The 23,320-nt window shown below is 36.4% G+C and overlaps 1 protein-coding gene across 1 annotated transcript in view; it reads left to right on the plus strand.

The window, feature by feature from the left end:
* The first annotated feature begins 428 nt into the window (after positions 1 to 428).
* Positions 429 to 23,320, plus strand: part of LOC121416042 (dihydrolipoyllysine-residue acetyltransferase component of pyruvate dehydrogenase complex, mitochondrial-like) — a 35,532-nt gene continuing 12,640 nt past the window's right edge. Inside the window, exons 1-11 of the mRNA XM_041609484.1 lie at positions 429 to 611; positions 5,028 to 5,107; positions 5,612 to 5,694; positions 6,991 to 7,131; positions 8,349 to 8,462; positions 9,879 to 10,085; positions 11,237 to 11,374; positions 12,601 to 12,686; positions 16,300 to 16,437; positions 19,798 to 19,879; positions 20,416 to 20,487. Coding sequence (XP_041465418.1) covers positions 487 to 611; positions 5,028 to 5,107; positions 5,612 to 5,694; positions 6,991 to 7,131; positions 8,349 to 8,462; positions 9,879 to 10,085; positions 11,237 to 11,374; positions 12,601 to 12,686; positions 16,300 to 16,437; positions 19,798 to 19,879; positions 20,416 to 20,487 — 1,266 coding nt within the window. The 5' untranslated portion in view covers positions 429 to 486. The remainder of the gene's footprint in view (positions 612 to 5,027; positions 5,108 to 5,611; positions 5,695 to 6,990; positions 7,132 to 8,348; positions 8,463 to 9,878; positions 10,086 to 11,236; positions 11,375 to 12,600; positions 12,687 to 16,299; positions 16,438 to 19,797; positions 19,880 to 20,415; positions 20,488 to 23,320) is intronic.

Here is a 23,320-nt window from a genome sequence, read left to right on the forward strand (position 1 = left end):
GATCACGGCCTACACGCAAATATTTGTTAAGCCTAGGGTGTCACACGCCAATATTTGTTAAGGGGTGTATTTTTCAGAATATGGAAAATACTTAACATTGTTTAGGGCGCTTTTTTTATTTTCGGGACCCCTTGGTAGCGCATGTTTTTTTTTTTAACAAGTGTGCAAACCTAGTTACCAATAATGCATATAGCATTTCCATTTATTTGAAAGCAGGATAAAACATATAAAAGGTTATTGTAGATTAAGTGCCTTGCTCACGGGCATCGGTGCTGCGGCTGGGGATCGAACTCCGGACTTTCCATGTATAGCCAGGCGCCTTACCACTCGGCCACGGCACCTACCCCCCCCCCCGCCCCCCTCCCCGATTCCCGATATCGATATCGATATCGACGAGACCCAAAGGTCAAAGGTTACAGACGACGGTCGGCCTTTCGAGAGCTAGCTAGAGCCAGGGTTCCTAGAGCGAATTTATTATTCCTGAAAATGCAGAGGAGTGCTTCTATTTTCCGCTGTCTTGTGCGAGCTCGTCCTTTTTCGAGCTCATCAAAGATATGGGGCGTGAGACCAATTGTTTCCAAAGGACTTCCATTGATAAATCAAGCAGAAAGGTTTGTACTTGTGGAAGATAGTGAACCAATCCTCTTTGTGTTGTACCACCCATATATATCCGTGTAGGGTCTAGAAAAATGGTGTTGAGAGACATATCATAACCTTGTTCATAGAATGAGTGGTTGAGAGACACGTCCACGCCAACTTTAGTGGAGAGATAGCGCAACATGTGTGAAATGACCTCTATTAAAGTTGTTTCAGTTTTGATTTAAATGACTCGAAGGAGGGGCAATTTACAATCAATCGAGGTCGAGGACGAGGGGCAGTCCCAAGGCCAAGCATGCGAGGTTACATGTAGTTAATTACTGACGCATGTACAGTAATTTCATAATGAATTTTGATGTTTTCATTCATCACATGTTGTGAGAGAATAAAACATGCCAAAATCTTCTCAATTTATTCACTCTTTAAATCCAAAAAAGTTCAGGCCCTGGGACCATTTGCCACCGGCATCCCTGCAAAATATGGAAAAAACACAAATTTTCACCTTTGGACCGAAGGAAAATGGCAAAAAAATAAGTCTAGCTAATTGATATGCGAAAATGGCATGCATTTAAGTTAAATTTGAATGAGCAATGAATCACCAAATTTCACACAGATGTTGAGTTTGTAACTTAATTTCATATCTGTTCTTGTGAGCGTAATTATAATATGCAAATTAGATGATAGATCAATATCAATTCGTACGAATGCGAAAAAATGCCTGATTAATATGCGAAAATGTAATAATTTGAGATTGGACTGGTTGATATTCTAAATATTTGACACACATAATATGGAAATTGTTTCAGTTATTAACCTTATTCTTTTCATCATTATTCTTGCAAATATATCAAAATTAGACACTAGTATTCATTTGTTGAATATAAAAAGAGGAACAAATGAGAGGTGCACACGTGCATCTAAAAAAAATGTAACCGACTATCTAAATCATAAGATTCTTGCAATATAAAAGAGTCAAAGAGTAAATTGTAGGACAATTTCAACTCAAGACAACACAGCTCCACACACATATTATCATACTCAAATTCACCATAGCAACACATAGGCTCACACACAACATACTGCATTTCACAAAATCAAACTCTTTGCAAAATGCATCGTCAAATTCATCAGGAAAATGTGATTTTTTATTGCATGATTTATTTATAAAACAGTATCTCATTCTAATCTTAACTATCTATATAATAAGGTTTCGTAAAAAAAAATGCGGGAAAAATAAATAAAGCACATTTATTTTACCAGAGAGATTGTGGCCTTCACGGCAATCCACTTCTGCATTGCAAGAATTCAAGATGGTGGAACTTCCGGGAATTCTGTTTTCATTCATAAAAAAGTAGGAATCGTCCAATTTCAAAAAAGGTATGATTCATTCATTTTCAGCAATGAGGTGACATCGCGCCAGGTATTTGTATGAAGGCTTGCATGTACAAGCGAGAGGATTTTTAGTGCTGGTTTAGGGCCATGACTCCTTACACAGTAAATGGACGTGGCCTAAAAGGGTCATTGTAGAGCAAATTTGCAAGTGTTTTAGCTGATTTTAGAAGAGTCTTATGTTTGGAAAGATAAAAGAAGACCTTTTTCAAAATCATGGTTAAAAAACAGGTTATTCAGAAATGAGAGAGATATATTAATAGAGGGAGAAAGATACCTTGATTATTTTGAAATGCAGTGCTGGCAGATACAAAATCTCACACGTTTGACGTCCCTACTTCTCGTCTGGAGAGATTCCCTAGTCCAACAAAGATCAGTAAGTGCTTTCTTGACAGAGCCCTCCTCCCTACGATAGTGTAGCGAGCCTGCCTATTCGCCACAAGAGGCCGTCCAATGTTCTTGTAATAAATTTCCAATCAGTTCTGTTGAATCTTTTTACCAATGTCAGATGTCATGCGCTAAACAGTTTATGAAAATTCACATTTATTATCCATAAATTAGGTTTCGAACTTAGATAAGTTTAATGTTCCTAGCAGAATGATAAAATACATCGGAATATAAAATAAGTAGATTTAATATTCACAAAATTTCATCATAATTCCAACTTTAATCACAATTAACATCAGTTTGTCTTGCCGTTGAATACCGAAAGTAAGTATGACGTCACGCACAATGTGCGAGTTAAATCCGGCACTCGAGAAGTGTAGGAAATGCATAACTCTTGCTTATTTTGCGATAAATACTTGTCATAAGAACATCCTAAATATTTCATCAGGTGACACATGTCACACTTCTATGGTAAAAATTAATTTTTATACATTTCAATGAATATCTAAATGAAAGAGTCCTTTGAAAGAGGCCTCCACTGTTGAAATCTAACTGCCGTTCCAATCGTTCCGAAGTCAAGGGACCGGTACTTCAGCGTACGGTACCTGGGAAATTAGGCAAATCTATATACAAGGCGAATTCATCTTTTGTCATAGTCTAAACGTGGATTGATGTAGCTCAGTGTTTCAAGAATTATTCTAACAAAACTACAGTCTTTAAGATATACAAATAGTAATTTACCTGGACTGGAACGTACCCCTACTGGTGAAAAGAAGAAGCAACTTGAAGGATAGAGAGAAGGAGAGAGACAGAAGGAAACACAGAGGGAGCTATAAAAGAAGGAGGAAGGTAAAGAGTTATACCTAAAAATAGGGAAGAAGAAAGTTGGCTTGTTACAATAGATACCAGTTCAAAATCTGGCAGGTTGTTGTGAAACCTTTTCTAATGAGTGCATATTTGACTTGGGGGAACGGTCCCAAGCTGCTGCTGCATACTCTAGCAGTAGTCTCACTAGCATCAGGTAAGCCCAGGCTTTGGTTTTCCTATCACAACTCCACAGATCCCCCCTGACTACATTCAGAGCCCTGTCGGCTTTGGAAACGACTTCCTGCATATGTGTATTTCAGCACAGGAGGCAGGAGTCGAGGATTGTCTGTTGATGACAACTTTTTAAGGTCGATTCTTCAAAAAGTCTTCCACCCATGTGGTGATTTCCTCTCCAAGGCCGTAATACTTGAGTTTAGATATGAGACGACGGTGGGGAACCTTGTCAAAAGCCTTAGAGAAATCCAACGAGGCCACATCCACAAGGTTATTGTTGTTCAATCCCTTACTGATATCATGAATTGTTAAAATGAGTTGTGTTTCTGTTGATCTATTAGCACGGAAACCATGTTGACAGTCTATGAGGATACTCTGTCCCTCCAAGCGTTTCATCACATGACTATATATTCCATTACCTTGCAGATGACTGATGTTAATAAAAGTGTTGACAATTGGCAGGACAGCACTTATTCCCTTTCTTAAAGATAGGTGCTACATTGGCTTTCTTCCATCCTTTGGGTACTATTCCCAGGTTCAATGAAGACTGAAAAAGATCCTGTAAGGGGACAGCCAAATGCTCTTCTCCAATTTTCAGGAACCAGGGAGAAATACCATCAGGCCATGGTGCCTTGTTTGCATTCAAGTTCCTTAAGAGTTTCTCAACCCCTTCTTTGGTGATTGTGTGGTGACCAATACTGTTATACGGACTGATACCTAGAGAAGGTATGTTGCTATGGGGTTCCATGGTGAAAACACTCCTTAACTGATCATTCAGCAAGTTGGCCTTATCCATGTCGTTACTGAATAAGTGTCCACCACTTTCCAAGTCAGAAATGCTATGGCTGTCTCTAGTAAGATGTTTGATGTAGTTCCAAAAGCATTTTGTTGACTCGGATAAAGCCTTGCCCAGGTAGTCCTTGATGTACGAAGACCTAGCTTGCTTGATAAGCTTGTGTGTGTCCTTCCTACATTTTCTGAAGACTTCCCATTCAGCGGATCTCCCGGACTTTATATATTGCCTGACATTTTATTGAACTTCATTTTCAAACATGTTATGAAGTGGTATTTTATTTTTTTTACAGTAATAGGGTCTAACTCTGTTATTGCTTGTAAAGACAAACTTGAGAATCAGCAAAATAATTGTGCATAAAGCATTCAAATTTACTGTAAAGTCTTCATATTATTGACATAAAATCATTGTATTATTTGTCTTGTGACAAAAAATCAGTCTTTCATTATGCAGCTGTAAGATATTATTTTTTGTTCTTGTTCACCAGTGCACTCTAAAAAAACTTATGTAGATCTGTATTCTTGTGAGGCCCCTTTTTGATGGAAAATAAACAAATGCAGGCAGTAGGCCTAGTTCTTTTTTTTTTAATTAGAGAATAAATATTGTAAAAGATCAATTTACCTATGGGCCGAGGCATATAATGAAAAAAAAAACCCTACACACTGTCAAATGTGGTGTTTGTGACACCTTAACGGACAAGTAATCAAGTTAATATTTTACTTTATGTATAACACTACCTTAACTGCATTTATTTTACAATTGGTATATTACCATCGGATATGCATGAAGTGACAATTCTCTTTGTGATTCCCCCCCCCAGATGTCTGAGAAGTTCCACCTTGTTGAAGCCCAGGCTCATCTATCAGTTACAGAAGCCATGCAGGTCATACTCATCAGGAGGTACATATTCATATTTTTTCTTTATAATCGAATTAAAAATAGTGATTATAATGATGATGATGATAATGATAATAAGAATGATAAAAAATTGAATTTTAAAAATTTATATCACATGACATGGAGGATCTGCTTGTCTTTTGTGATGTCACAAAATAAAATAAAAAACTTCAAAACAGTAATTTTTTGACAATTTTTTTAGAAAAGGAAGTGACGATGGACTGATTATTTCACAGGGGGGGATGAGGTCAAAGGTCACAGAGGTCATAACCTTCATCAAAATGTCTTGAGTTTTGAGATTAGACTTGATGATCCTTACAGACGAAAACAAGAATACAAATAACCACTTGTTTTGTGGTAAAATGATATTGTTATGACGTATTGTGATGTAATAGGAGAAATGAATTCACTCCTTGTATAGTACATGTAATTTCATCTTTCGTGTATTTGAATTCTTTTATTCAGAGGAAACCAGCTTTATTGATAAGATTTTTTTTCTGTTCACAGATTTACCCGCCCATTACAAGATTACTCTTCCTGCTCTGTCTCCAACCATGGAAGTTGGAACTGTAGTTAGATGGGAGAAACAGGTATGAAATTGAATAGAAGTTACAGGGTAATCCAACCCAAATAAAATATGTTTTTTTAGAAATAGAAATAGAAAAATCAGACAAGCCGATTGATGTAAGTTTGAACAATATCAGACAAATGAGAAAGTTATGAATGTTTAAAGTTGTAAATAATGGTAATCACTATACTCATAGAGACTTGGTGATGTCATAGTGATGCAAAGCAAGGACTACTTTTCCATTTACTCCAAAACCTTAAATGTTTAAAATGTAATTTTTCAAAAAGTTTACTTCAAATTATATCTTTCGTTCATGAGGACATAAAACAATTTATGCTACCTTGGTTATATGTTTATTACACCCCCAGGAGAAAACCACAAATCCCTGGTACATGGCCTAAAGAAAATTTGCCCCTACCACTTGCCAATTTGAATTTTACACAGTGTTGGTGTTCTCAATTTGTAAACAGCCTTAACTTTCTAATCGCTTGTTCAATTTCCACTATTCTGTTTAGTTATGTTTTCCCTCTCTCATGCAACATTTATGACCAAGGGTAACTTTCCCTTTAAACCTAATACCGTCAAGGGGAGGGACATATTGCTGCTGTCCTCTGACAAAAGGAAGTTTAATGGGTTTTTTTCAACATTGACTTTTATCTAGATTGGGATATTTTTAATGCATTTCATGATGCCAAAGGAATTGGAGTCACACAGCCCCCAACTACTAAAATATAGACATTTCTAAAGCAAGTAAATTTGTAACTCCACACATTTCCTAATAAACAATGACACATATTTTCCTCATTAATGAAGAAACCTGTTCCACAGAGAGGCTCCTTTTGTCATTAGACTCCTTCAACTCTTCACTCATATGTCTGCAATGTGAGAAGCCAGCAATATGGCAATTCATTACTTTGTTTCTTTTTAGTCTTGCACAACTTTTGAGACCAAATTTTGTATTCTTTGGTATGCATATAAAGTCAACATTTTTGTTAGTGCATGCCAGATCAGAAAATTGCTCAAAAACAAGACGGGTGCAAATTCTGTTATTACAATTGAAAATTCTTTTTATGAAATAGGCTATGGAAGTTTAAGTGTGGGTATGAGTGCATGTATGGTAAGAAAGTGAAAGAGAGAGGGGGGGGGGTATGACACAAGTCATGATGAAATACTCATAACCTATTGTCATGAAATAGGATGAGTGAGCTGACTGTACTTTCAACACTACTTCTTGCTGAGGAAAACTTCAATCACTTTATTTAAGGGGTTATTTCTAATTCTATCGTCAATTGTTCCCCCAACCATTCTTTGCTATCAGGTTGGAGATCAGCTGAATGATGGGGATCTGTTGTGTGAGATTGAGACAGACAAGGCAACCATGGGCTTTGAGTCTTCGGAAGAGGGTTACCTGGCAAAGATCTTTGTGGAAGAAGGTTCCAAGGATGTACCTGTTGGAAGGGTAAGGGACTCCAGGTTATCGTCTAAAGGCTTTCGCACACCTTACGACTGTTCGCAATCCGATTTTGGAACAAATCGCATTTTGCTCATTTTCAGAAAATGTGAATGGAACATATCATTTTATTTGAGGTTAAAATTAATTGATAGAATACTGATATAACCATTTTGAAAGATTGTAAGCTTTTATTTTGGAGTAAAGGCCAAATTAGTTTTAAATCGTAGCCAATCATGCAACTGCAATGACGTCATTGCGACTAGATATCAAATTTGCTTTTATTCTAAGAAGGATGATAGCATAGTCACAGATTTGAACATAGGTATTCATATGATGATTTCGAACATTACACAGTAAGATATTCAAAGTCTCAATATTAGCATTAAATTCTACTACGTTTTATTCCAAAATTGAGTCGCAGACCAATCATAAGGTGTGCGGTCGCCTTTACAGAGAGTGTTTCAATTGATCCAATCATGCTACTGCGGAAATACATCAATGTAATAATTTTTCAGACAGGATATTGCACAATGTCCGTTGAAAAGAAATAGTAGCACAGTAAACTGTCAAGACACTGATGCATGCAGGAATATATTCAGTATCATATGTCTTCCTGAAGACATCAAAAATTATATCTCTGTTGAGTCTTTCAAAAATGTTCTCAAAACCTTTCTTTTTACTTTTTAATTTCTTTATGCTTGTTGAGCGCTCTACAGAGTGGATTTGGTGCCTTGTAAGTCACATGTATTATTGAGAATATACATCATATTTTGAAAGCATGTTGAACAGACAAATTTTGTGGTTGCTGGCTTTCCATAGTTGTGGTTGATCGGGTCAGCCAATCTGTAAGACGGGCCCAGTGCTCCATAACACAAAGCTTTGTAATGATTACAAAATTCTTTTTAAACAATTGATTGAGTTGACCGCAATATGTAATCAGTTGTGAAACCCAATCATATAATCATTCGTAAAGCTTTGATCAACAGTACCCGAGCAACATTTCAGGGTAGAATTTCCCTTTAGTATTAAGCGATCATTAAAAGATGAACATAAATGACATTATTTCCAGCTTGGCTCCTATAAACCTATCAGATAAGGACATTTTTAAGCAAGCATATGTCTGTTTAATCAAAAGTTCACATATCTTCATTATCTTTATCATTGTTTTATCTTTGTAACCTTATTACTATCTTTAATATCATTTGTATCTATGTTTCTTTCAGTTGCTGTGTATCATAGCTGAGGAGGAATCAGGAATAGAAGCTTTCAAGGACTTTGAAGATCCAGGAGTGATTGAAACACCTCCGGGTCCACCAGCTCCTATCAAGGAAAGCCCAGTAAGTATGATAGATAAAGGAAGGTTTCAAATCACAATATTTCTGGTTACTTTCACAAGTGGGCGAGACACAACATCGCTTATGCCTTGTTATGAAATGGACACCTGATGGATTACACATGATTTTCTGGAGTTATTTGGTCTAATTATGATCATTTCTACATGCAACGAGCACCATTACACAAAGATTAGCAATTAATAGCTAATTTGAAAGAACAATTCTGATTGGTACTAGTCATTCTGCAGAGCGAAAAGTGCATGGTACAATGATCTTGATAGGCCACACGGTTCGTGTGTAGGGACAGTGATTTTCCGCGATCGCGGAAAACGGACGGAATTCATGAAAAGGGCCTTTTGAAACGGAAAGTGGCATTTCAAACGGAAAATCATGGAAAAGGTATTTTCCCTCAAAATACACATAATAGCAACACAAATTACTCCAAAATCACAACAAGATGAGAATATTAAATGGCCAAAAAACCCCAGAAAACACGACCTCACTTCGCTACAATCATGACAATTCACACATCGTGACTGCACTCGACATCAGCACACTCGATTGTACCCCGCGCCCGTACCCGGCTGGGTTGCACGTTGGGCTTCACTGCACTGTACACATATCATATCGTTCAACTACACGGTCGTGTGTTGCTGCCCTCTACGTTTGAAGATGTAACAGTACGATATCGTGGTCTTAAAATCCAAGATGGCGGATTGGCAAACGCCGTTGACTGATGATAACGATGTCAAAAGTCCCCAAAAATTATCGATGAAATATCATTTCACCGTGAAATAATGCTAATAATGTGAAAGGTGAGGATGTATGCATGCTAAATTTCATTGTAAAAATATATCTACCCGCATAGATCCGATTAGAACAGATTCTATTGTGTTGTTGGTACAGTAGCAGTTACAATTTTGACCAGTGCGAGTGTACGGTACGTGTAATTTTGCTATTCAATGTGGAAACGGAATTGTCACTTTTCCGTGTGTACAAAGTCTATGGGGAAACGGAATTTCCGTTTTCTGACATGCTGAAACGGAATTTGAGATTTTCTGAAACGGAAAAGGCAATTTTTTGAAACGGAAAATCACTGTCCCTACGTGTGGTCCAGTGGTTAGAGCATTGGACTTATAATCGCAAGGTTGTGAGTTCAAATCCCAACTCTGCCATTGTCTCCACTTTGATAAAAAGGCCCGAGAGTGATATCTTTCGTCTATAACGTCAGCCACTATGACTGATTAACATAGACGTTAAATGTTTCATTGGTAATTGGTTATATACCAGCTTGGCGTTTACCAGCAAAATGCTGTCCTGCCGAGTTCCTACGGGAGTTACCACAAACAGAAACAGAATTTATTTATCAATTAATCACTAACTTTTGTGTTATGGGGCCCTGTTTTCTTTCATTTACAGCCAGCTCAAGCTGCTGCTCCTCCACCACCCCCACCACGCCCATCACCAACCTCCGCCCCACCACCAGCACCGGCTGCTGCACCGGCAACACCACCAAGGCCTCCTCCTGTTCCCATGGCTCCTCCTGCAGCTGGGGCCACTCAGGGGAGGGTGTTTGCAAGCCCCTTGGCAAGAAAACTAGCAGCAGAACGAGGAATCAATCTAAATGTGAGTATCACATTCTTACCAAAATTTATATTTTTCATTAAATGGGCTGTCTCAACTGGCGGGTGTTCCATAAAGTTGTTTGTAATTTTTGAGCGACTTTACAACAACTGATTATACATTCTTTAAACTTAATCAACAGTAATGAAAATCTGTTGTGCATCACATACTATAAAATAGGATGATAATAGTGAAGGAAATTTGTATAGCACACATATCTACATTTTTAGGTACTCAAGGTGCTCTTATATAGCACTGTTGCTATCAGCTTTGTGAAGAATTACTTTCTCTTGATATGCATTTACCTCACCTGGGTTGAGTGCCGCACATTGTAGATCAATTTTTTGCCAATGGAAATTATGCCATGGCTGGGATCTGAACCCAAACGGCCTTCTATTTCAAAGTCCAGAGACTAATAATCCACTGGGCCACAATGCTGCACAATCACCAGTCATTCCTGAAGTTGTTTGTAACTAGCGAACAGCTTTATGAAGTACCCACGTGGACAGTTTAGCCAGGGTATGTTGACCTACAGATGATAAGCCATTTTATCATTTAATCCTACTTTTTGACAGGGAGATCAAGAAATCATTTTGTGACGTTTACAAATGGCTATTCTTGATGAAATCAATTTAAGTCCATTCAATCTTTATATCGCAAATAAAATATATAACAAGATCACTGTATAAAGCCTGTTATCATCTCATGATTCTGAAGTCAGTGGGCTCTCTTTGATTAACAATCTGTATGATAATATTTTACTTTCCTTTCAAGACATTTTTGTGAGTTATTTTTTATATCCTATTTCTGTCAACTCAATATAGTTTCATTTAATTTGTCCCAAATAATGAATTGAGTTTATGTATATATTTTAAGGCTGATTATTAAATGTAGGCCCACCACAATAATTGATCTGTATTATGCTATGCATATGTAGCTGTAATTTCTTATATATGTTGTTTTTACTCTGACCATTGTTCTTGTTGAATAATAATCTATTTGTGCCAAGGGTACCTTTGTAGTATAAATAGAAATTTACTATGATCATTATTATATTTTTTTTTCCATATAATGAAATTGTATATGATACAAATCACTGGTGTAATGAAATAAATAGATACATGTATGTACCTTAATTTTCATTCTCACTCTAGAGTCTTCAAGGGACTGGTCCGGGTGGGCGTATCGTGAAGGCAGACATAGAATCTTACGTACCAGGAGCTGCGGTACCTATGCCAGCTGCAGTCCCAGGGGCTGGTTTCACTGATATACCAGTAGACGCTCTCAGAATGGTATGTATTTCTCCTTTCAGTTATTCTTCCTTTACATGGTCTTGTATCAAGTGGTCCATGCTATTGTAGAGTTCACAAATGTGACGAGAGAAAAAAAATAATGCAAGTCCCAAATGCATGGAGTTGATAGGTTGAGAATAAAGTTGTGTTTGACCTTTGGAGCTGCATTGATTGCAATTCTTTGTACAATGGAAACACTGATCCCCATTGCAGAAAACTTGCAGTAATGGTAGTGATAACCTGTACAGTGCATCCCAGAATAAACGAAACCGAGATTGATCGATGATTTATCATAACTTATTCTTAATCGAATTTCATAAATGACCCATCATTTTAAAACTTAGGGTCTCCTCATTCATTTGAAGGAATCAATATAAGCCATAAGTCACGCATGAATATGTAAAAACAATTTACAGAGAGGAAACCAAAAAGTCATTTGGCGAGCGATATCTGACATTCTCTTTAAAATTTACATATTCGATAGGTTCATTTCCTGCCCTTTCATATGACACCACAACCAATAAAAATGCTTCAGAAATAAGAAAGTTATGTTCGTTTGAAACGGTGCTTGCATTTCAATAATTTCATTCGATAAATTTGTTTGACTGTTGCCTTTCCTCGCACTAGACAGAGGTAACAAAAGAATTTATGCATGGATGATCGGTAATGAAAGGAACTGGTTGGTCGATGTTAATCAAGCTAGCTGAAAATGACTATCATACGAGTTTGTTGAATGAAAGTATTGAATTGCAAGCACTTGTTAAAATGAATATAACTTTCTTATTTCTTAGGCATCTTTATTGGTTGTGGTGTCATATTAAAGGGCAGGAAATGAACTTTCTGAATATGTAAACTTTAAAGAAAACTTCAGATACCGCTCGCCAAACGGCTTTTTGGTTTCTTCTCTTATAATTGTTTTGCTTACTCATACCTGACGTACGGGTCATATTGATTTCCTCAAATAAAAGAGGAGACCCTAAGCTTTAAAATAATGGGTCATTTATGAAATTTGATGAAGAATAATTTATGATAAATCATCGATCAATCTCGGTTTCGTTTATTCTGGGACGCACTGTATATATAAATGACGAATTATAGCTTGGCTGGCTTTCCATAGTTATGATAAGGCACCTCCTTTGAAAAGTGGTGCTTGGTATTTGTATAGTGTAACTGCAAGTTGAACTCGTAGAATGAGAATTCATTTTGTCTCTCCCATTTCTCTTCAGGAGCAAGCTAATGCTGCAGTGTATTCTAAACAGACAATACCCCATTACTATCTCATGGCTGACATAGATGTAGGCTCAGTACTCAGGCAAGTGTATAGAAAGTTGGTCAAATCTTGGCCATTCAGTAATATTTTGTAGTATATGAATTAATCATTTTTATTTTTTTATCTGGATATATATCATATGATAGCGATTCAGGGCCCCATTGGGCATAAATTGAATTGAATCGAATTGAATAATTTTATTGTCCATATTAAAAGGAAATTCATCTTTCACTGGTTTACACACAATATAACGTATCTACACAGAACAAATTCATCTTTTACTGGTTTACACACAATATAACGTATCTACACAGAGCAAATTCATCTTTCACTGGTTTACACACAATATAACGTATCTACACAGAACAAATTCATCTTTCACTGGTTTACACACAATATAACGTTTCTACACAGAACAAATTCATCTTTCACTGGTTTACACACAATATAACATATCTACACAGAACAAATTCATCTTTCACTGGTTTACACACAATATAACGTATCTACACAGAACAAATTCATCTTTCACTGGTTTACACACAATATAACGTTTCTACACAGAACAAATTCATCTTTCACTGGTTTACACACAATATAACATATCTACACAGAACAAATTCATCTTTCACTGGTTTACACACAATATAACGTATCTACACAGAACAAATTCATCTTTCACTGGTTTACACACAATATAACGTATCTACATAGAACAAATTCATCTTTCACTGGTTTACACACAATATAACGTATCTACACAGAACAAATTCATCTTTCACTGGTTTACACACAATATAACGTTTCTACACAGAACAAATTCATCTTTCACTGGTTTACACACAATATAACGTATCTACACAGAACAAATTCATCTTTCACTGGTTTACACACAATATAACATATCTACACAGAACAAATTCATCTTTCACTGGTTTACACACAATATAACATATCTACACAGAACAAATTCATCTTTCACTGGTTTACACACAATATAACCTTACTACACAGAACAAATTCATCTTTCACTGGTTTACACACAATATAACGTATCTACCCAGAACAAATTCATCTTTCACTGGTTTACACACAATATAACGTATCTACACAGAACAAATTCATCTTTCACTGGTTTACACACAATATAACGATTCTACACAGAACAAATTCATCTTTCACTGGTTTACACACAAAATAAAGTTTCTACACAGAACAAATTCATCTTTCACTGGTTTACACACAATATAACGTATCTACACAGAACAAATTCATCTTTCATTGGTTTACACACAATATAACGTATCTACACAGAACAAATTCATCTTTCACTGGTTTACACACAATATAACGTATCTACACAGAACAAATTCATCTTTCACTGGTTTACACACAATATAACGTATCTACACAGAACAAATTCATCTTTCACTGGTTTACACACAATATAACGTATCTACACAGAACAAATTCATCTTTCACTGGTTTACACACAATATAACGTTTCTACACAGAACAAATTCATCTTTCACTGGTTTACACACAATATAACGTATCTACACAGAACAAATTCATCTTTCACTGGTTTACACACAATATAACGTATCTACACAGAACAAATTCATCTTTCACTGGTTTACACACAATATAACGTATCTACACAGAACAAATTCATCTTTCACTGGTTTACACACAATATAACGTATCTACACAGAACAAATTCATCTTTCACTGGTTTACACACAATATAACGTATCTACACAGAACAAATTCATCTTTCACTGGTTTACACACAATATAACGTATCTACACAGAACAAATTCATCTTTCACTGGTTTACACACAATATAACGTATCTACACAGAACAAATTCATCTTTCACTGGTTTACACACAATATAACGTATCTACACAGAACAAATTCATCTTTCACTGGTTTACACACAATATAACGTATCTACACAGAACAAATTCATCTTTCACTGGTTTACACACAATATAACGTATCTACACAGAACAAATTCATCTTTCACTGGTTTACACACAATATAACGTATCTACACAGAACAAATTCATCTTTCACTGGTTTACACACAATATAACGTTTCTACACAGAACAAATTCATCTTTCACTGGTTTACACACAATATAACGTATCTACACAGAACAAATTCATCTTTCACTGGTTTACACACAATATAACGTATCTACACAGAACAAATTCATCTTTCACTGGTTTACACACAATATAACGTATCTACACAGAACAAATTCATCTTTCACTGGTTTACACACAATATAACGTATCTACACAGAACAAATTCATCTTTCACTGGTTTACACACAATATAACGTATCTACACAGAACAAATTCATCTTTCACTGGTTTACACACAATATAACGTATCTACACAGAACAAATTCATCTTTCACTGGTTTACACACAATATAACGTATCTACACAGAACAAATTCATCTTTCACTGGTTTACACACAATATAACGTATCTACACAGAACAAATTCATCTTTTACTGGTTTACACACAATATAACGTATCTACACAGAACAAAGATACACAGAACAAAACAAAAGATGATGAAAAAACATGTCAACATGAGGAAATAATTCCAACTCAGCCTCAGGTATACATGGTACACTAAAAAATTACAATACACAAGTATTTGAAATACAAGTCAAGGTTAAAGTCAGGTTTAGGAATAAATTCATATTCTAGAATAATCATGTTTAGTTATACAAGTACTGTAGTTATTGGTAAGAAGTAATGGATCAAGCTGATACACTTGCAATAGAGAGTAAGGGAAGTGCAAGAGAGGTGAGTCCGATTCTAAGAAAAACCCATTGGCTGCAGGGATGATTAGATGGTTCTGTCTATGGTCTTCTCGAATGACTTTGTTGATGACTAGTTGATAACAATGTCACTCAGTTTTAAAGTTGCAAAGACCAGCTATGCGTGAGAATGTCTGTGACTCAGTGTGAGATCACAGACTGTGACATTTTTATAGAGATAGGCAGTGATACGTGCGTGAGAAAGAGATTTGAGGAGATGAGCTAGAGTCCACTATACAGGAACCACTAGATGCATTACCGTCCTACATGTACAGTGTTGATACACAGTTAGTGAAACCCACTAGAAGATAAACATACAGTGAAAGGGTTCAGTTTCTGCCATCTTTTAGATAGTTAATTGTGAAGTCAGGTTGATAAGATATTACTTTCAATGAAGTTGGTTTCTCTGGGCTCGCCGAACATTGTAGTGTTGTCTACATTCAACACTCAGCATAGGGAGTGCATTTTCTGGTGCACTAACTTTTTAGCACCATTGTATATGTATGCTCTTTTCAAGGATGTTTCTATCTATTGAAAGATTGGATGGAGGAAATTGATCGTAAAAATTGTTGCATTAATTGTTGATTATAAGTTGTCGCCTTCCCACACAAAGGCTGTTAGCGTGCACTGCGTGTTGTCTTCCCATATAAAGGCAGTTAGCGCACACTGCACATCACCTTCCCGCGGAAGGACTGTTATCGTGCAGTGAACAGTGTGCGCTAACGGCCTTTGTGCGGGAAGGCGACGATTAGTGTTAATATGAAACAGGGTCCAGAGTGAACTGTTTATCTTTATATTTATGTGACAGGTTACAAGGCAGTTTGAATACGATGGTTAGCGAGGAGAGCCCTATAACTCTCAATGAATTTGTTATCAAGGCTGCTGCATTGTCTTGTCAGAAGATCCCTGATGCTAACTCAGCTTGGTTTGGAGACAAGATCAGGCAGTGAGTACTACCACCACCACACATCTGCCACCACTAACATAACAACCACATCAACTACAACTACCACCACCACACCACCACCTTCACCACAACCACCACCACCACTGTTCTTATACCTAAACTCCTCAAAAAAATGTTTGGAAATCTGAGTTTGGCCATTTTATCCCAAATCCCAATGTTACACACTGCATTTTTGATATCATTCAAAATTTAATTATTTTTAAAATGATACCCTACATGATGTGATTATGGTTCACATGGAGGTGCAGTGCCTTGAAATGTGGGGCAAGGTCAAAATTCAAGAGTTGCAAGTTGGAGGAGTTTACCATTGAACATCTCAGTTAAGTCCTGGGACCAGTTGCATAAATGTTATAGCATCTTTACCATCTGATGTTATCTACCGTGGCAATAATAATGATTGGTATTTATATAGCGCTTTATCAATTTACCACTGCTCAAAGCATTTCACAATTATTATTACTCGGTTACTGGATTCATAGCATTTTAATCATCCTGTTAGGCGTAAAATTGCTAAACCAACCACAATGACGGTTGTTTCCTACCGGTACCCAATTAGCACCTGGGTGCCTTGCTAAAGGACACTAGGCCATGGTGGGATTCGAACACATGACCCTCCGATTACAAGGCGATAGTCAGAACCGCTACACCACGGCGCTTCCACAAGGAATGACAGCCAATCAAACATTAAGGAGTTCAGGAAAATACCATTGGATGGCAAAGTTACTAAAATAGTAACTTTAAACCAATTAGGCCCTGGTCCTTGGTCCCGTAACACAAAGAATAGCGATTGATCGTACGCTTTATTTTCACGATTGATTGTACATAGTAGTCAATGGAATCAATAGAAAAATGTTCTACGATCATTGCGAAGCTTTGTGTTACGGGCCCCAGGGGCCCCGTCTTACAAAGAGTTGTGATTGATCAGATCAATTGCAACTATGGATGGCCAGCAGCATCAACATCCATTATGAATGTTTGTTAAAAAAAATCTAGATATGAATGTATATCCATAAAGTCATTGATTTCTTAACAATTTGGTGTGTTCTTCTTTGTTTACAAAGGATATTTTGCAAATTTCCTGTAGAAAAAAATTATGACACTGATGGATTTCCATAGAGTTACGATTGATTGGATCAATCCTAACTCTTTGTAAGATGGGGCCCAGGATTCTACTTTGGATGATTTATTTTCTGAATTGTGTCAAATTCCCCATGAAAACGCTAAATAATCTGCCTTTACGACAGTATTATCACCACGATTTATGAAACTTTGCACCCACTGCTTGATTTCCTCTCTAAGAGAATTTATGAAGATGAATTACCGGTATATACCATACCAAAGAAACCCGTGACCCATAATGGGTGATTTCAAGTATGGCGTTGAAATCTGTTGTTGGTGTTGGGATTGAGCTTGGAAAATATGATGTATTTCCGGCAGTTTGTGTCGAGCGCTGGTGTTGAAAACCGAGCATTGCAGCTGGTGTTGACGATCTACAGGTACATGTAATTTCCTCATTCACCAACACCAACCCCCTAGGAATTGAGAAAATGGTGATTTCAAGTTTGGTGTTGGTGTAAATGTTGATGAACTGAAGCTCACTATGAAACATTTTAATGAAAAATATTTACGTTTTTTTATTTTTACCCTGATTTTAACCTGTGTATAATAAGATTTTATTGTGATTTCTTCCCAATTTCACTTTCGTTATCAATAATTTTTCGCGTAAAGTTGAGATGATCAGCAGCGCAGCGCAGAGGTGTGACGTCAAAGGCCATCGATAATGCGATTGATATCGCTCCACTGAATTCAGCTCGGTGTTAGAGCTCGGTTTAGCAGCCTTTTCATGCTCTCAACACCAAACACTGTGTACTTGAATTCGCCCAATGTGATAAAGTGAAACCTTTATAAAGACCATCCAGGGTAGAAAAGAAAAGTGATCTTTATGACCAGGTGGTCCTTATAGAAAGATTCTTGTAATACATGTTTCAATGGGAATATTAAGAAAGAGAAACCAAATAACGTGGAGAAGGTTTACGGTTCACCATGTGTAACATGAAGAAGGGAAGGAAATTCAGGCAGAAAGATTGAAATGGAAAGACAAGATAGGATGAAAACAGAAAATTAGGAGTATTCTTTTCTTGAAAGTGAGTGAAATTCTGAAAAGGACTGTAAACCAGATGAGATGAGCTGAATGTGGCTTGAGTAGCAATGGTTTCAGTGGTAGCAGGTTGAAGTGAAGAGTGGTTTACAGTCCTTTTCAGGACTCGGCCCTCTTTCAAGAAAAGAATACTTTATTCTTTTCTAATTTTTTCTTTTTTTACTATCTCGTCTTTCCATTTCAATCTTTCTGCCTGTATTCCATTCCCTTCTTCATATTACACATGGTGAACCGTAAACCTTCTCCACGTTATAAACTCCACTATGCAAACCTACCAAGATCATCTGAGAAACGAAATGTATAGTATTTGTAGACACATGTGGTCGCTAATGCCGGGCCCTGTCTTCTAAAACTTTTTATAATTTAAAATTTGCAATAACATTAAAGGTCAAGTCCACCTCAGAAAAATGTTGATTTGAATCAATAGAGAAAAATCAGACAAGCACAATGCTGAAAATTCCATCAAAATCGGATGTGAAATAAGAAAGTTATGACATTTCAAACTTTCGCTTATTTTCAACAAAATAGTTATAAGAACGAGCCAGTTACATCCAAATGAGAGAGTCAATGATTTCACTCACTCACTATTTCTTTTGTTTTTTATGGTTTGAATTATACAATATTTTATTTTCTATGAATTCGACGATTAGGACCTCCTTGCCTGAAGCACAAAATGTTAAAATAATGGAATTCCATGTCTTCAGGGAGGAATGAAACTTAATTTCACATGACAATGACGAGAAAATAAAATTATCTCCTATTTCATATAATAAAATACAAAAAAAATAGTGAGTGATGTCATCAACTCTCTCATTTGGATGTAACTGGCTCGTACATATAACTATTTTGTTGAAAATAAGCGAAACTTTAAAATGCCATAACTTTCTTATTTTACATCCGATTTTGATGAAATTTCAGTGTTATGCTTGTTGAATTTTTCTCTTTTTATTCAAATCAAGTTTTTGTTGGGGTGGACTTTTCCTTTAAAAGCTCCTGAAATAATTCAATATGATTGGCTGATGGTAAAATTGTTAGAGCAATTTTACATTTGTTACTATAACAATTCATTATGAAACAGGATCCAGGTACAATAGTAGTGTTGCAAAAATTATTCCAAGTGATAGTCTGAAAATGATTTCAATCGTTCGTACACTGCAATATTCTGTTTTTCTTTGCCTCAGATACCACAACGTGGATGTAAATATTGCAGTGACTTCTGACTATGGAACAATAACTCCCATCATCAATGCAGCAAATACTAAGGTAAGTACAAAAATATTATAGAGACATCTAGAATGCTACCTGCTGCTGCTAGAGACTGTACTCAGGCATTTTTTTTATACTCCGTCCTAGATGGTACGTAGTATGGACTTGCTCAATTCACCTTGCTTTAACTTTTCACTGCAACATTTTGATGGGAAATGTTTCACCTAGAAGTTAATGTATAGAGAATTTTACAAGCATTCTGACTATATAGCATTTTTGGAAAACAATGAACAGAAATTTGGTAAATAATACTTTATTTTAGACATATATAATATTATGGTAAAGATAAATGCAATAGAGTGTGAAATGCACACTTGGATGGCACAAAGTGTGCATTTGTGTGAAGTACGCATAGAAAGAGTTGATAGCAGTGTCTAATTAACAGCAAACTGGGCTGATTATAGGGCTACACTTCTTTTGTTTGCCTTTACGCCACTCTTAGAGCCTCTGTATAAGTTACTGAAGACTTTTGACTGTAATATATTCTTGAGTCTTCATCCACTTTATCATCCATTGCTTGCATTCTTTAACAGGGTTTAGAAGCAATAAGACAGGAAGTCGACTATGTGACGGCTCAAGCGCAAGATGGCAAAATGCAAACACAGGTTAGTCATGTAGTGTATATTACATCTCTACAAAATTATTTCTGGCAAGTTTCTATGAGCTCCCATAGCTTTGCCCACATGTGACCAAGAAAGAAACAAATATTAAAACATCAGATGAAAATTCTTACTGTATAATTATATTTGGAATGTACACATCTTTAACCCTAAATAAACTGGGCTATTTAGACGCCTAAGAAGACGGGGGGGGGGGCGGACTGATTCAGCCCCCCCTTATGATCTTGGCCGTCGATCGCGAGATCGCAGCGAAAATTGGCACACGCGTTACCCATGGCATTATCTACAAAACTATAACATCAAATTCTGCAAAAAATCTCATGTTTCATTTATTATGCTAATTTATGCATAAAATCATAAGTTTGCTCTAATTAATAAAATAATGCCCCTGAAATGCTAATTTTTGTTTCACATACTCTAGATAGGCACCTGATCAAATTTATTTTTTAAAAATTTCAACATCACATTTATTTTCTTATGTATTCTATTGTTTTCTAAATTTCTTTGTTTTTCGACTTTTTGTTTTTTATTGTTTTCTCAATGGAAATTGTTGGGGACTTCATTTTGACCATAAAAAAGATAAAATTAATTGATTTTAAGCAGTAAAAGGAAAAATAATGATACATTTATGAATTTTGGCTAAACACAATTTGCATTGGATTTGTACACAAATTCATGTTTTTGAGTAATTTTGGGTCTGCATGCACTTACGAAATGTTGCGTACTTTCCGAACCGCGTACCCGGGGGTCACAATTTTGGTCTCAAAAGTTGCGCGAGACTTGAAAGTAAAAAGTCAGCGAGCGACGCGGTCAAAAAATTTTGCGCGGCAGATTTATCGCGAAAAATGTCGAGGGGGGGCTGAACCAGCCCCCCCAGTCTTTTTAGGGTTAAAATTTTGACCACCTTATACCTTCTAGCAAATAGGATTGGTTTTAATATTCATCCTAAATTGGCACCTGCCACGAAATCACACCAAATGAGTCACGCATCCATTTAATGATTGACTTAATGTCTTGAGAAAGAGATCATTTGGCCTATGTGTAATCCACCCAATTCTAAAAATATTCTGATCCTTTTTTTTGTCTCGCCGACACAGCAGAAGGAGACTATAGGCGCCGCTTTTCCGACAATGGCATTGTCAACATTGAAATCTTAACCAACGTTAAGTTTTTGAAAAGTCATCATAACCTAGAAAGTATGTGGACCTAGTTCATGAAACTTGGACATAAGGGTAATAGTGTATCACTGAAGATCCTGCCTGAGTTTCAGGTCACATTACCAAGGTCAAAGGTCACTTAAGGGTCAATGAAATTTTGCCATGCTTGGGGAATAGATATCGAAATCTTAACCAAGGTTAAGTTTTTGAAATGTCGACATAACTTTGAAAGTATATGGACCTAGTTCATGAAACTGAGACATAAAAGTAATAGTGTATTACTTTAGACCCTGCCTGATTTTCAGCTCACATTACCATTACATTTTTGGTCACATGACCAAGGGCAAAGGTCATTCCGGAAGACAACAAGAACTCACTTGTCAAAATGTAGAGATTGGATAGTCCTCTTCATAGCCAGCATTGCCCAAAAAAGATACATGGTGTACCATGAAACCTACTACACTATTCTTCTTTGCCATGGAAACCTTCCGAAGTTATGTCATTTAGGGTCAATGATCTTTGATAACGTTGGGGGTATTTGTGGAATTGTGGAAATTAAAAGTTTATGGATCTAGTTCATGAAACTTGGACAGAAGAGTAGTCATATATTCCTGAACATCCTGTGCGCATTTCAGGTCACATGACCAAGATCAAAGGTCATTTAAAGTCAATGAACTTTGGCCATATTCGGGTATTTGTTTAATTGCCATCATAACTTAGAAAGGTTATAGATCTTCACATGTAGTTCATGAAACATACACATAAAGACAATCAAGTATGAATGATTGTTTTGCACACATTTTTAAGTAACATGATCATGGTCAAATATCATTTTCGGTCAATGGACATAGTGTTATGTTATCAAATGAGTGTTTTCTTTTGTGAATAATTATTCAATAGCTGTTTTCAAAGTCAGCACTGCTGCTATATCGAATCGCGTAATGCAGGTGAGACAGCTATAGGCGTTCCACTTGTTTTTCCTTTTACTGTTATCGATATTAGCAATATCACATATCGTGCTGACTTTGCGATTGAATTGTTGTGGACTAGAAAGCGATTTTCAACAGCCCCTCATTAACTGGCATCTTGGTTTGTTGTGTAATTTAGGCAGTGAGTGAGATACCTCAGGTTCGGTTGTATGGGTAACCAGTTAATGTAGCAAAATGAACCTGTCCTCATGAGTGTTGGGATGTATGAATGTAAATAGTGGTATCATATATGCAGATATGGCAGAAAAAAACACTGTCTTACCTACTCAATATGTTAATGACCCATTACTCTGATAAAGCGAAAAAAAAAAATTGTCTCTTATGAAATAACTAAAAGTTGAGTATTCTGATATCCAGGCAGGTACAGTAAGGTCAGAAATATCCATTTATGTCACATTTTGTGACTCACAATGAAAACAGGGAAACATCTGAACAAGCATGATTGTATCCACTATTGTACATGTAACTGTAAAATGTAGAATTTGAAGTCTATATGCACCTTGAATTGAACTCTGACCTTGATGCTATTATGACAAACTAGGCCTTTCCAACAATCAATAGGTGGTTTCAAACCGCCTCGATCACAAGAATCCCTGTTGAATTACGAGAACTTTTTAAGGCTAAAAAATACCCGTTAATTATTCCTGCATCCACACCGCCCCGAAACACATC

This window comes from Lytechinus variegatus, chromosome 1 (genome assembly GCF_018143015.1).
Source record: "Lytechinus variegatus isolate NC3 chromosome 1, Lvar_3.0, whole genome shotgun sequence".
NCBI lineage: Eukaryota > Metazoa > Echinodermata > Echinoidea > Temnopleuroida > Toxopneustidae > Lytechinus > Lytechinus variegatus.